The sequence below is a fragment of the Mixophyes fleayi genome, chromosome 7 (genome assembly GCF_038048845.1).
Source record: "Mixophyes fleayi isolate aMixFle1 chromosome 7, aMixFle1.hap1, whole genome shotgun sequence".
Lineage (NCBI taxonomy): Eukaryota > Metazoa > Chordata > Amphibia > Anura > Limnodynastidae > Mixophyes > Mixophyes fleayi.
Window position 1 is genome coordinate 142803927 of NC_134408.1, and position 16037 is coordinate 142819963.

Below are 16037 nucleotides of genomic sequence, written 5' to 3' on the forward strand. Positions count from 1 at the left end.
TGTAAAATACAAATGGCATATAACACATGGTGGGTGGCAGATTCACCCAAATCACCGCACCATTAAAAGATAAGATGGCAAAGTCACAGCTGAGTAAAACACTGTTCTGCCAGTGCCAAAATTGTGCCAGAAGCTACACTCACCAGGTGTGTTTCGGCCATGAGGATGAATGAGAATGAATGAATGGAAGGGTGGGCACGTGATATGGCCGCGTCGATCATCATCATCATCAACATTTATTTATATAGCGCAGTCAATGCGACTTGGCCTTTAACTTCCCCTCCCTTTGCCTCATTCCTCTGAATGTCTTCATTGCTGTCCAGTTCCTGTTAATAATATTTTAGGGTAATTTAAATAGTTCTGGTGCTTGCAGCAGCTGGCAGCTGAGCTGATGATCTGTCATGGGACTAAGGAGTTGTTTTACTTGGAGAAGTTAGTGGAAGATTATAGTAGTGGCTTATATGGAAGAAAAATAATACACTTTATACGTACAACCTTATTAAAGCTGCAATGTCCTTCAATTTCAGCCACTGACCAGGTAGTGTATGGACCAGCAGTCACATACAGAGACATTTATTGATTGGTATAGAAGGTCACATTAGCTATATTGATAAGTGACTATGACAGTGCAGGATATATCTGACAGCAGAATCCAAGCTAATGATTAGATCACCATAAACGCTTATCAGAGTTATGAAATAACCTGATATAACTGATGACGGCAGATGTAGAGTTAGACAAAATGAACAGATAATTTCATAATGAAACTTCTGGAAGGAGAAGTTCTGCTCTAAACATGTCTTCTTCATAGGTGACTCACAACATATTGAAAGCTCACGCTAAGGCCTGGCATGTGTACAGCGACACGTACCGCACGCTACAGCAAGGTCAGGTGGGAATCTCTTTGAATTCGGACTGGGCAGAGCCAAAGACCCCCACTGATCCAGAGGATGTGAGTGCGGCAGAGCGATACCTCCACTTCATGCTGGGCTGGTTTGCCCATCCGATTCTGGTCAACGGGGACTACCCAGAGGTTCTTAAGGCACAAGTGCAACAGAAACATGACCAGTGTCCCAGTACGGTGGCCCAGCTGCCCACGTTCACTGAGGCAGAGAAGACCTATATCCAGGGCACTGCGGACTTCCTGGGAATCTCTCACTATACGTCCCGGCTGGTCAACGTCTCTCTCAGCAATGACTGTGTCGCCGAATATGATAATATTGGAGGGTTTTCACCTCACGTGGATCCTTCATGGCCGGTCACCTCCTCCCCATGGATCTCTGTGGTCCCGTGGGGTCTCAGGAGGCTTCTGAACTTCATAAAAGAGGAGTATGTGAGAGGGAATGTGCCAATATACATAACAGGAAACGGGATGCCAACGCCAGATACCGGAGAGGTGTTCAATGACACAGCTCGCATGGAGTACTTGAATACCTACATCAATGAGGCCCTGAAAGGTGCATTTACTGTGTACATTTACACTTTAGAATTTGTAGATTAGTTAAATTAATTTCAATTATGTAAATTAAGTTATTGTTCATATTTTCAACTTCTCCAGAATCTTTTAGGTGTTGATTGTTCAGCTCCTCAAATACCAGCTCAATTTTTTTAAGCGATAACTCAATAGATGCCAATTGCTCTAGTTCAAACTTTATAGGGAAGAATTTATTACACACCAGGGGGTAAATGTATGAAGCTCCGGGTTCTTCAACACCCGCGAGTTCGGCGTCTTCAGACGCCGAACTCGCGGGTGTTGAAGAACCCGGAGCTTCATACATTTACCCCCAGGTGGTAGATTTACTTAAACTTGTAAAAAGGAAAAGTGGAGATGTTGCCTATAGCAACCAATCAGATTCTAGCTGTCATTTGTCTAGTACATTCTAGAACATGATAGCTAGTTTCTGATTGGTAGTTAGGGGCAACGCCTCCACTTCTGGCACCTTTAATATGTTGGTTCCATGAGAGAAATTTTAGCAATAGACCATTCAATCTACATTACAAGCTAAGACAGAAGCCAGTTTATACTGAACGCAGGAGCCTTCTATATGCTTAAAATGTATCCATCGTTCACACACACAGTGGAAGCAGCCATTTTGTGGGCTGCATCTGTAAGCAGGGACCAGGCTGGCGTAATTGGCAGACTCACACATATCTGCGTTGGCTTATATGTACGTTTCTAGAAATGCATTGGCTGATTCATAAAGAAAGTAAGGCAAATAAAGGAGTAAATATTATCCTGTGCAAACCATGTTACAATGCAAGGGGTGCAAATTAGTTTATTATTTTCCACATAAGTTAAATACTCTGTTTTTTTCATGTAGGACACAAATACTTGATAACTTTATTTTTACATTGAAATTTAAAGTTGATCTAGGACATGTACTGCCCCAACAATAAATCTGCCCCCACATTTTAAATTTACCTCCCCCTCCAATGCAACATGGTTTTGCCCAGGTGCAAAGTTACTACTTTTTTTTGCTTTACTTTCCTTAATGAATCAGGCCCATTGTGTTTGCGTTTTTCTAGTCCAGAATTTATCTTTTTAATAATATTAATTTGTTTAGTTAATTCTCAGTATTAGGTATTTACATATATTTTGTGATTTGGATGCTATTAACTGTTCTGACTTTGCGTCTCCTCTTATGTTCTTTCAGCTGTTAAGACTGATAATGTGTCTGTCAGTTCATATATAGTCCGGTCCCTTCTGGACGGCTTCGAGGGACAATACGGGTACAGCCAGAGATTCGGTTTACATTACGTAAATTTTGAAAATTCAAACAGACCAAGGACTCCCAAAAAATCAGCCTATTTGTTTTCCAGCATTGTTGAAAATAATGGCTTCCCAACCACGAAATGGACCAGGACAGCTCTAAATGCCAAATGGCCACATGCGAAAAAGTTAACACCTCTGCCGGCCTCAGATGTCCCCTCAAAGGCAAAAGTTATATGGGAAAAGTTTTCAGGGCAAACTGCCTTTGAAAGAGACATGTATCATTATTCCACAGTTTCAGAGGACTTCAAATGGGGGGTATCGACCTCTGCTTATCAGGTTGAAGGGGGATGGAACGCAGATGGAAAAGGACCCAGTATTTGGGACACATTTTCACATGTCCCAGGAAATATTTATGAAAATCACAATGGGGACATAGCGTGCGACAGTTATCACCAGCTAGAAGCTGACCTATACATGCTGAGGGGTCTCGGAGTGAACAGTTACCGGTTCTCCATCTCGTGGTCTCGAATCTTCCCAACTGGCCAAGGCACGGCCAATGATAAGGGTGTTGAGTATTATAACAGACTTATTGATGGCCTACTGGCAAACAACATTTCTCCAATGGTGACGCTTTACCACTTTGATCTTCCTCAAGCTCTCCAAGATTTGGGTGGTTGGGAGAACGACGTTGTACTTGACGCATTTCATAACTATGCAGAGTTTTGTTTTAAAACATTCGGAGATAGAGTCAAGTTCTGGATGACGTTTAACCAACCCCACACTATTGTAGCTGCTGGTTACGGGATTGGTCTGTTTCCACCTGGAGTGAAGGACGACCCCGGTTCAGCTCCATACAGAGTTGCTCACAACCTGTTGAAAGTCCATGCCAGGGTCTATCATACCTATGATGACAAGTATCGAGGAAGTCAAGATGGTGTCATCTCTGTGAGCCTAAGTACCAACTGGGTGGAGCCCAAAGATCACAATGAACCAAGAGACGTAGATGCTGCTGATCGTTACTTGCAGTTTACCCTGGGGTGGTTTGCACACCCTATTTTCAAAAATGGTGACTACCCAGAAGCTATGAAATGGCAGGTGGCAAATAAGAGTGAGCTCCAGGGTCTCAAGTTTTCCAGGCTTCCAGCTTTTACGGATCAAGAAAAGGCCTCCATCCAGGGAACAGCTGATGTTTTCTCCATCAATATCTACACCACAAAAATAGTTCAACATAAAACTATCAGGCTAAATCCCCCATCTTTCGAAGCCGATATTGATATTGCAGATGAATTTCATGTCGACTGGCCAACAACAGCCAGCGATAGCTTCAGGGCAATAGCTTGGGGCCTGAGGAGGCTGCTTAATTGGGTCAAGGAAGAGTACGGAGATGTCCCAATATACATCACTGAAAATGGACTTGCAATGGGCCCTGAAACCGATTTTGACGACATTGCCCGAATATTCTATCACAAGACGTACATTGACGAAGCCTTGAAAGGTTAGTACAAAGATCACATGCTAATTATATTCGTGCGTCTGAACCTACAGAGTTGATTAAAGACCAACAGGGCACAAAACTTCCTATTGCCGTCCTAGGTAGATAAATGATTGAGTATCTGCTATAGTGAGAGAGGAACTGGAGATGTGCGGGCGAGGAGAAGATACACTGGGACAGTTACACGTTGGGTACATGGCACCCATCTGACACCAGCTATTGGACGACAGTGGTTGACTTAACCTACGATAGAGGTCCATGGACAGCCCAGACCTAGATGAAAGCCCCATAATATATGTATCAGACTGTCCAAGAGAGACAGGTCCTAAAAAGAGTTCTACAAAGAAACATTGTGAATTCAGATAGTTACATAGTGACAAATCAATGAATCTTATATTTTTTAGATTTCTACTGTGTGTGGGACATTTTGTAAAAAAATGTCATACAGATACGTGTGTGACTATGAATAGTAATCAGAGATCACATGGAGTATGTCACGATGATAGCATCTTGCAGTTATTGAGTAGAACTCTGAGAAATGCTGCAGGTGTTGGTTTCTTTGCAGTCGCTTCTCTTTAGTAGCACCTTAGGGTAAATATATCAAACCTTTTAAAAATGAAAGTGGAGGCGTTGCCCAAAGCAACCAATCAGATTCTGGCCATCATTTTTTAGAATGTACGGAAAAAATGAAAGCTAGAATCTGATTGGTTGTTACGGACCATGTCCCCACGTTTCCTTTTTAGAAGGTCTGATACATTTACTCCACTTGTGTTTCTCCACCAAAGGTGGACTGCAGATGACAGCAGCCATAAGCTGATAACAACATTGCTAGATGTTCAGGTTTACATCAGAAGCTTTCATGATTAGTTGGGCTCTTTCACCAGAATTACAACAAAGTCATGAGTCAGATCAGGTGAGGTTCTGTAGAAGCCCCACGACAAGCACATAGCACCGCTTGCAGCTTCATTGTTTCAATGGTTAATTTTTATTGATTCGGCGAAACCTATTAGTAGCAAAATGTTGTGTTTTTTTAAAATAAATTAGAATTTAATTTTAAATTAGACTGCCTCTCCCCATCTCACAAATTAGCAATATGGCCAGGATACAATGTCAGAACCCCCCATCATTTGTCAGGCACTCCCTACCACGGCTCTTGATCAGTGGTCTGTTCTGTTCATCAGGATGAGGAATATATTTGAAATTCAAGAATTCCAATTTGTGCTTAGAACACTTACGGAATAATGCAGCTGCCGTCCAATCAGAGCTCTCGACACAAGAGGTGTCAGCAATGAAATTTTAAGCTCACCTGTTTATTTTACTTTAGAGAGCTACAGTATAATTTTAGGTTGGAGTAATTAACTTTGGTGAAGGTTTGTCTGTGATAACATCTCCCCTTGTTATGCCAGCAGACAACATGAGTAAAGATTGTGGAATTAGCATTCAGTGTTGAATTTAGTGAATATAATTTTTACACTCTCTCCTTAAAAGCTTACACTCTAGATGGGGTGAATCTAAAAGGTTACACTGTCTGGTCCCTTATGGACACGTTTGAATGGAACCAAGGACACCGACTGAGGTTTGGGCTGCACCACGTGGATTTCACTAATCCCAACCGTCCAAGGACAGCAAAGCGCACGGCTATGTATTACGCCGAAGTTATACGCAACAATGGGATCCCGCTGGAGAAGGAAGAGGAGTTTCTATATGGAGAATTCCGTAATGACTTTGCCTGGAGTATCGCCTCTTCTGCGTTTCAGGTGAGACAAGTCGTGGAGTGTTGGAACCTTTCTCCAGTTTGTTTCTCTATCTTATCGTGTATTTATCAGTAACAAAACACTTTGACAAGAAAAATAGAACTGTCCATTTAAATGCAGAATTAATATATATATAGTTACCGGTGGACTGTTTTCCTACCAGTGGTAGGAAGTTTGCTCCTTATACAGAGCAAAGCAATAGTTTATTTTAGTATATGTAATAAGTTATACAAGATTTATATTGTCACTTTATTGATTATTACAACTATCATCAAGAGAAACCATTTACTTAGACAATAGCAGCAATTAAATATGTATTTATACATTTCCCTGGACTTTAAATTACTTCCACTAACAATAAATTTAGAATCCATGCTCCACAAATGTTCTGGGCTAACTCCATCCTATTTCTCACCTCTAGATTGAGGGCGCTTGGAGGGCAGACGGAAAAGGACTTAGTATTTGGGATCAGTTTACGCATACAGCATCCAAAATCAATGATGACGGTAACGGAGATGTGGCGTGCAACAGCTACTACCGTATTGAGGAAGACGTAGAGATGATCAAGAGCCTCAAGGTCTCAAGCTACCGATTCTCCATCTCCTGGCCTCGGGTTCTCCCAGACGGGACTCGAAACAACGTGAATGAGCCTGGGCTCAATTACTATATTCGTCTGATCGATGGTTTGCTGGCCGCTGGTATTACACCACAGGTAACAATGGAATTACCCTTGTGATTTTGTCATTGGGCCTTATGAATACACTGGATTAGGGAACTCAACATCCAACATGATAGGAGCTTGCCCTATCCAATGCATCCTAAAGGGCAGAATTAACTATTATCTGCTGGTCATTGCAATATGAACCTACACTCTGTCCCTGACCTTGGCTTGTGGTACTGAATATAATCCTGGGCAACCAGCCAAGAACTTGATCTATTTCCTTATAACCCTCAAGGTAAATTCCAGAGGTTGAATAGTCTAGCCTGAGGGCTTCAAACTGTAGGTTCTCCTCATTGAAGCCAATCACTCTTTTATGTGGGACCATGGTGAAAAATGGGATACCATTACACTTGGCACCGCAGGTAAGCCAGTGCTAATCACTAAATGTGTAGCAGATGCATGTGAACAAACATTATGGATGTTATGACATAGAACAATGTTTGAACATGGACCAAGGTTCTGTTGAAGAACAATGTTCTAGTGTTGATTAGGCTTTATAAATACCTAGAAGGCCAAATGAGGCCACAAAATGACAAAGAACCCAAGGGTCTAGGATAGAAAATAAGATATGAATTTAAAGGGCTATATTTTCTTCTTGGGGCCCTCTTAGAGAGGGCCCACTCATTTTGGGTGAAAGAAAGAACAGAGAATCCACTGTAATTATCAATAGTATTTGTAGGCTCATACTATAGTAAGATACGGCAAAGTCTTAATGTTACTACTGGGTAAATTCAACATACTATATTTTTCAATATTTTATTACTACAAATGTATTTTTATATTTACTGTATTCTTTTTTGGGGGATGAGTGTTCATGAAATTTAATAAACTAGTGGTGATACTTTTGTAAAGAAATCTGCTAAGAAACTTATAGGGGGGAATTCAATTGGCCGTGGTAAGGCGCCTGCGCACTATTACCGATATTACAGTAATAGTGCGCATAATTATGTATGGTAAATTGAACGCTGTCTTTTTGCAGACATCTGTGTTAAAAGTATCGTATTAATGGTAATAGGTATTCTGGGTAGAATTTAATTCTCTCCATAGAGTAGGTCAATTTTAAATATAAAGTACCGTATTTCCCCATGTATAGGACGCTCCACTGTATAAGACGCACCTATATAAATCATGTGAAAAAATTGAGGATAAACATTATCCTCAATTTTTTCACAGAGTATTTGTGCAACTTATACAGTGGAGAGACAACGCTATAGTGATTTCTGACTTACCCTGTCAGATGCTTCCTCTGTCTGGTAAAGTCTTCTGTCTTCTCTCTCTCTGATCCTGATGCTGGAAACCCGATTAAGGTCCTCTCTGCGATGTCCGGATGTCCTTTCAGGACCTTGACAATCCTTTCAGGACCTCAAGGTCCTGAAAGAATGCCTTTCAGGACCTTCTCAAGGTCCTGAAAGGACATCCGGACATCGCAGAGAGGACCTTAATCGGGTTTCCAGCATCAGGATCAGACGGAGAAAAGACTCTACCGGACAGAGGAGTCATCTGACAGGGTAAGTGCTACTACCCCTGTATAAGACGCGCCCAGTTATTAGACCCAAAATTTTGGGGGAAAAGGTGCGTCTTATACATGGGGAAATACGGTAATTTGTAATAATTGATAATTTTTTCTGGAATACAGGTGACCCTCTATCACTGGGATCTACCCCAAGCTCTACAGAATTTCGGTGGGTGGGAGAATGACACTATTGTGGAATGGTTTAAGGACTACGCTGAGGTGCTCTTCCAGAGATTGGGAGAAAAAGTAAAGTTCTGGATCACTCTGAATGAACCTTATATCATTGCCTATCTTGGGTATGGAGTAGGAGCATTTGCACCAGGTAAGCGTTATATATTGCAATTATTTTATTTACAGTGCAGTTTCACATCCTAGCCAGGAGGTGGCAGTCTGTTCATCCTATCGTCTTACAGAGAGTAGTTAGGGATGTTGGCATATCTGGCTTCTAGTAGTATTGCAGCAGCAGTTCTTCCATTACCCTCCTTTTCCAGACAACACCTTAAGGGGATACCTTACAAACTGCTGTTTTAGGCATTTTTTTATTTGCCTATTTTTCTTTAGCTTTTGTTACTTGATCCAGCTGTTCAATTACAGGAATCATCACACAGTGTAATATTCATTTGACTATGCAGAATTATTCAGTCTGGGAATTTTTATTTATGTGTCCTTGAGCTGAAAAATCTGTAGACGAACCCAGAAGAAGAAGAAGAGAGGTTGACAACTGTTCGTAAAAATAATCACAACATTCTATAAAGGTTACAAAGTTCTATGTAGGTCAGAAACACTGTAAAATCCATGGGCTCGTTCATATTAGAACATTTACATTGTGTGCTCCTAAGAGAATGCAGATGAATCCTTGATACAGAGAAGTCCAGCATAGTGTAGTGCTAGAAAGTTTGTGAACCCTTTAGAATATTTAAATGTGGCTGTAAATGTGTTATATTTCTTCGGCCAAGTCATAAAAATCAACAGAGAACCCAGTAAATCAGATAACAAAATCATATACTTTTTTCATTCATTTGATTAAATAAAGTGATCGAATATTAAATTCCTTTGTCGGGAAAAAAGTATGTGAACTTGGTTTGGATCATCAGTTCAGTAAAGGGGATAGGATCAGGAGTCAACCAGTGGGATGGCAATCAGGTATGAGTTTGGGTGGCCCTGCCCTACTGGAAAAAACTGTAAAGATACTGGTGGTATTATCTGAAGCCCAATAGCCGAATAGATATCCAGAAAGTAGTCAGACGTTTGCCGGGTCGGTACACAAGCAGGTAGTCAGACGTTTGCCGGGTCGGTACACAAGAGGGTAGTCAGACGTTTGCCGAGTCGGTACACAAACGGGTAGTCAGATGTTTGCCGGGTCGGTACACAAGAGGGTAGTCAGACGTTTGCCGGCTCGGTACACAAGCTGGTAGTCAGACGTTTGCCGGGTCGGTACACAAGAGAGTAGTCAGACGTTTGCCGGATCGGTACACAAGCGGGTAGTCAGACGTTTGCCGAGTCGGTACACAAGCGGGTAGTCAGATGTTTGCCGGGTCGGTACACAAGAGAGTAATCAGACGTTTGCCGGGTCGGTACACAAGCTGGTAGTCAGACATTTGCCGGGTCGGTACACAAGAGAGTAGTCAGACGTTTGCCGAGTCGGTACACAAGCGGGTAGTCAGACGTTTGCCGGGTCGGTACACAAGCTGGTAGTCAGACATTTGCCGGGTCGGTACACAAGAGAGTAGTCAGACGTTTGCCGGGTCGGTACACAAGCGGGTAGTCAGACATTTGCCGGGTCGGTACACAAGCGGGTAGTCAGATGTTTGCCGGGTCGGTACACAAGCAGGTAGTCAGACGTTTGCCGGGTTGGTACACAAGCAGGTAATCACAGATGCAAGGTAGAGTAGCAAGTAGCAGGAGCTGAGCAAGCAGAATACTCAAGCACATGTCTGAACCAGGAAGTGCCATTTATAGGCCCATAAAGTAAACAGAATCCAAGAATGGTTTCCTCTTCGATGCCAAACTGGCCATCTTGGATAAGGGCAAATCTAAGGGCAAGTTTGCAAATACAGAGACATCTAGTGGTCGGAGGTGCAAATGTCAAAGTAATTCCTTACAAAAACAAACAAACCTGGGTCTCTGGCCCAAACCAACCGAAACAAAATTGAAAGTAAACTGAACTTGAAATGATTCATCTGCTGCTCGTGAACAGCGCTCACCCAGGAGTCTTCCAACTTATGGCGTTTACACTAGGATAGTTGTAGCCCTAGAGTTATGGCCTTGAGTTGAGCACAACTCAAGAAGGTTATGATGTTCTCTTATGTTCCCACCAGGAGAGTTTTCACCGGGAGATGGGGTTTACGTGGTGGGACATAACATGATTAAGGCTCACGCTGAAGTGTGGCATCTGTACAATGACAAATATCGAGCTACGCAGGGCGGTCTCATCTCCATCACGCTCAACTCAGACTGGGCTCTACCCGTCAATCCTCACAAGCAAGAGGATGTCGATGCAGCTTGGAGATATATGATGGTATGTAATATCGTGCATAGGGTACGTCACCAGAGGTGGCCTCATTCTGAAACAAAATATATGGAGTACGTATTTGCTACCATGGACCATGCTAGAGGCAAATGTAGGTAAATCTAATAGCGAGTAAAGGGACTGATGTTTTCGTAATGATCTAATGCTTCCTTCAGAAGACTGGAGATTTGGTCCTTTAAGTTATATAGAATATATATTTTTAAGGTTGCTAAAATTATAATATAATGAGTTGTTGGAGAGATACAGACAATGAAACTATATATACAGTATGGTGAAAAAAGATTGGATAATATACTCTACTAAATCACTGATTCATTAAATATACTATAGCAGATATTTAGACATGGGACTTACAATCATACACACAATACATCTAGCTTCCTTCCAGCCACTTACACACATACTCTGCTATACATTCATACAAAGTGAATAGGGAGATATATACTTAGATACACATAACACATCACAGGGACAATGATACTTATATCAAGAAAGATTGCACGCCGTTGTATATTCATTTGGAGATGTTATATATTCTTGTTAACATAACAATCTTGCACATAATAAAAAAACGGTGAGTCACAGATGGTTTAATACATCATCAAGCTTCCTTAACTCAGTATATTTTACCTGTTCTATAGTTATGTAACTTAATCATGTGTGTCTGTGTGTGTTTGTGGAAAGGGGGAGGGTTAGCTTGATACAATATTTGCAGTAAGAGGAGTTGCAAGAACATGTTCTTAAAGGAATCTGTGACATCAGCCTATATAACCTATATAGCATGCGTTTCAACAACATACATATCACGATTTATTTAGTCGTATATATCAATCATCCATACATGCAACCTAAATAGGTTTACTATTTAAAAAATGTGTTTTTTTTAATTTATTTTTTCCTTTAATTTTCCCTAGTTTTTCGCAGGCTGGTTCGGATACCCTGTTTTCAAAACTGGGGACTACCCTGAGATCATGAAGAGCAGAGTGCGGGAGAGGAGCCTGGCGGTAGGGCTCCCCAAAACCCGGTGAGTAAATTGGCAGCACCAACGAGCATCACAGTATTTGCATAAACTTTTCCAGCAATTATGCAATAAATAACATGGTCAATTTTACAAACAGCAAAAGCAGAATAGTACTTTGCATTTGTACATACTAATTGTGTTGTAATGCTTTTATTTCTTTGTTTTGTAATGGAAGTGGAACGAGTGAATCCAGTTAAACGCGTGCGCCATAGCCCCCGTATGTCCAGAGGGATAGTTACCCCATAGTACACTGGATAGTTTTCACCGTCAAAGCTAAATATTGCTCAGCTGCCATGGCAATAAAATAAAGTTAAATTGTGGTAATAATTTTTTTTTTTTTTACCATTTCTTACCCCAATAACTGCATGTTTAATAAATAGGCCTCTAAATTTATTTTTCAAATGTGAGAGTGATATGAGGTTCGATTCTGTCCCTGGCCGACATTTAGCAGTGAACCCCCAGCTCTGACAACCTGGATTGGGCTGGAATTACTCTGGGAATAATGGAGGGAGGTCAAGGCGTTACAGTTGATGCTGATGTTTCGTTACACAGCCAAGACCAAGGGGTAAATGTATTAGGCTGAGAGTTTTCCAGCTGGTTTGAAAAACCAATCAGATTCTAGCTATCATTTATTTAGTACATTCTACAAAATGACAGTTAGAATCTGATTGGTTGCTATAGGTAACATCTCCATTTTTCAAACCCGCCGGAAAACTCTCAGCTTGATACATTTACCCCCAAGTCTGGATTTACTCACAGACTCCTGATCCATGCCGGCTGGAAACCCATTCCAGGAAATAATGTCCAATAACTACAGCTGCTCAAATCATCCAACTCCTCAAACCAATTTGTTGAATTGCTAAAAAAAAATGGAAAATTTGTCATTTCTTGAATTTTTGAACAGCTAAAAAAATCAAGTTATATTCAAGAAGATCAAGCTGATTTGCTTAAATCAATATGTTAACAGTTTTTAATTGCAAACAGCGAACCATAAACGTAAACAGCAAACTTTCGACACAGTAATGTTTGCAGATCGAATTATAAACATGCTAAAATAACTCTTTTTATTTAAAAAATATTATTTCAATAGTCTTTAAAGATAAAAATATTTTAAAATACAACAACACTTTTGACACGCTACTGGTGAAAGGCAAATTTCAAGCCATACATTTGAATCCGGGTGAATTGGCGATTTAACCATGAGCTTGTCCATTGCTATCAAACTGGTAAAATGTCAAAATTGCTCAAAATATCATCATCATTTATTTATATAGCGCAACTAATTACGCGGCGCTGTACAGAGAACTCATTCACATCAGTCCCTGCCCCATTGGAGCTTACAGTCTAAATTCCCTAATATAGACACACACTCAGAGACTAAGGTCAATTTTGATAGCAGCCAATTAACCTACCAGTATGTTTTTGGAATGTGGGAGGAAACCCAAGCAAACACAGGGGAGAACATACAAACTCCACACAGATAAGGCCATGGTCAGGAATTGAACTCATGACCCCAGTGCTGTGAGGCAGAAGTGCTAACCACTAGGCCACCGTGCTGCCCATAAAATATAAAGAGGAAACAGATTATTCTTCATTTAGGGCAGTTTTTCACTGAGATTTAGGGGTATATTTACTAAACTGCGGGTTTGAAAAAGTGGAGATGTTGCCTACAGCAACCAATCAGATTCTAGCTGTCATTCTGTAGAATGCACTAAATAAATGAAAGCTAGAATCTGATTGGTTGCTATAGGCAACATATCCACTCTATCAAACCCGCAGATTAGTAAATATATCCCTTAGAGTTGCATGTGATGAGCTCCACGTGCGCATAATATGCTTAATCAAATCAGCATTTATTGCATGGTGAATATAGCATATATGGCACTTGGGATAGGGATCGTTGATCCCTATGAAGATCTGATCCACAGCACACACAAGCATTCATACTGATTTAGTGAATGTAGGTTGGTTGTATACAAGAACTAAGACTATTGGTGTATGCTGTGGGCCCATTCTTCATAAGGATCACAGATAGAATCAATGATCCCTATGCCAAGTTCCCTACAACAGACAGATAAAAATAACCATTGTGTCAGGCAAAGAAAAAACTAACAACAAATATTTTTTTTCTTTCTCCGCAGACTCCCAGAGTTCACTGAAAGTGAAAAGCAGAGAATTAAAGGGACATATGACTTCTTTGGCCTTAATCACTACACTTCTGTCCTGGTTGGGAACGCTAACTACGGCTTAGATTACCAGGCCTATGAAGGAGACAGGTAAGGGTTAACATAAAGAGAATATTCTGGTCACACATAACAAAAGATGCCCACCATACAGATATATACAGATACAAATTAACCCGTGCATGATACTCATGCATTCTAGTCAAATCAAGCTACTTAAGGTGTTAAAAAGGTTCTTGTCATGCATTTGGGCCTAGCCCAGGCCTCCTCAGGGGAAGAGCGTTACTTCCCGACGTAAGCGCCCTTTTTTAACGTGGTTTTGTCCACATGTCACCACCTCATCATTTTTCTCCATCACCTCATCCTTCATCTTTATCGCCACATCTATCCAGATGTCTATCCAGACACAGGGATCTCTCTCAGCGGTCCTGAGTATCACACTCCTCTCGCTCTGTCACCCCCGGCAACCACTAACCACTCCCCACTGTCACCCCCGGCAACCACCAACCACTCCCAACTGTCACCCCTGGCAACCACCAACCACTCCCAACTGTCACCCCCCTAAAACAACCAACCACTCCCAACTGTCACTTCTCCTTCAAGAAATATATATATATTTTTTTAAAATCTTTATAAACACTTTTAACAATTAACAAATTAAATGAACAAATTAAAAACATCTTAGTATACCAAATTTCAGCCCTTTCTGAGTTTTTTTCCCCACAAACACTAAGAATTTAGTAGGTCATTGTATAACTCCGCCCAGCAGGTGGCGCTGCAGCAAATTTCAGCCCTTTCTGAGTTTTTTTTCCCCACACACACTAAGAATTTAGTAGGTCAGTGTATAACTTCGCCCAGCAGGTGGCGCTGCAGCTTGGTTGTTTTGTTTCCACACACAGACACACGCCACTAGGCTTTTATATAGTAGATATCCACCTACAAACAACTTTATCAGCTTATTATACACGCCTTCTTTTAATTTTTACTAAATAAACTATTTTATGTTTCTGGTGTTTTTAACCAGAACTTTCATAGCATCTAGAATGAGTTGTTTATTGTTGTTGGGATTGGCTATGGCACAAAACTGCTCTGCCGATACAGTTGTATTCAATGTACAGAGCTGAACTGTGTCATATCCAAGGTGGTATAAAAGCTTTGGGTTTAAAAAGAAATATAGACAGAAGGCAGCAAGATAAAGTCATGTATTTATACTATTGCTTTGTGTATGCCCTCATGCAACATTTATTAATGTTTGGTGAAGGTAATATCAGAAATATTTGGTCTATAAGGGCCTCATTTAGAGTTGCCCATTTTTGTGGCGCAAAAAAACGCATCTCCAGATTTCTATAGATTTGTGTGTATCTTAGACTTAGGTGAACTTATGCCTGGAGAGGCGGTACGGATGGTGCAATCGTAAGTTCAGTACTTTGAGGGCATGTACACGTAAGTTTAGCAATCCCCCTCGAGTTGTGACTTATTTTGTGACGTATCCCCAGATACGCTTTTTGGGAGTCGTCTCTTTTGCAAATTCAGGTGTAAAGATATGTAATGATGGTGATGTCACCAGCAACATTATCTACCAGCTTCTGATTGGCTGTTTCTGTATTGACCCCTCCCTCTAATAGTACTAAATTCATTAGGGTCAAGGTTATATTATATCAAGTCGCGGCCGTCTATCCTGATTTCTTATATTATATCCATTTGGGTTACAGCAGGAAAGAAGATTCCCAATGGATTTATAAGGCGTTAAACTACGGATGTTGTTTGCGTTCTGTTACCATTTTTAAGGAAACCATCCACTGGATGGCCACTTATAATACAGTTGAATACTAGGTAGCACCCTCCTTCACCTCTTTACTATGTGTTGGGCAGTGTTATGGATATTTGCATTTTAATTCTTATATGATTTTCATATTTACTCCGGAGTAATTTGTATACATTGTGACCTATTGTAATAAATTGTGTATTTTTATTTTTCTTGACTTTATATGCTTTACTTATTAACACACATTCAGGTGAAGCCCTTTCCAGCGCTGTAATATTTCTGTATTTTTAAGGAAAATGCAACTTTCACATTTATCAACAACACTATTCTCATTTACATATATGA

The 16037-nt window shown here is 40.7% G+C and overlaps 1 protein-coding gene across 1 annotated transcript in view; it reads left to right on the plus strand.

Moving 5' to 3' along the window:
* The window catches only part of LOC142098566 (lactase/phlorizin hydrolase-like), a 36516-nt gene that overhangs the window by 16970 nt on the left and 3509 nt on the right, over positions 1-16037 (plus strand). Inside the window, exons 7-14 of the mRNA XM_075181402.1 lie at positions 812-1457; positions 2655-4208; positions 5694-5962; positions 6381-6671; positions 8317-8521; positions 10515-10711; positions 11638-11747; positions 13886-14020. Of these exons, the coding sequence (XP_075037503.1) occupies positions 812-1457; positions 2655-4208; positions 5694-5962; positions 6381-6671; positions 8317-8521; positions 10515-10711; positions 11638-11747; positions 13886-14020 (3407 nt within the window). The remainder of the gene's footprint in view (positions 1-811; positions 1458-2654; positions 4209-5693; positions 5963-6380; positions 6672-8316; positions 8522-10514; positions 10712-11637; positions 11748-13885; positions 14021-16037) is intronic.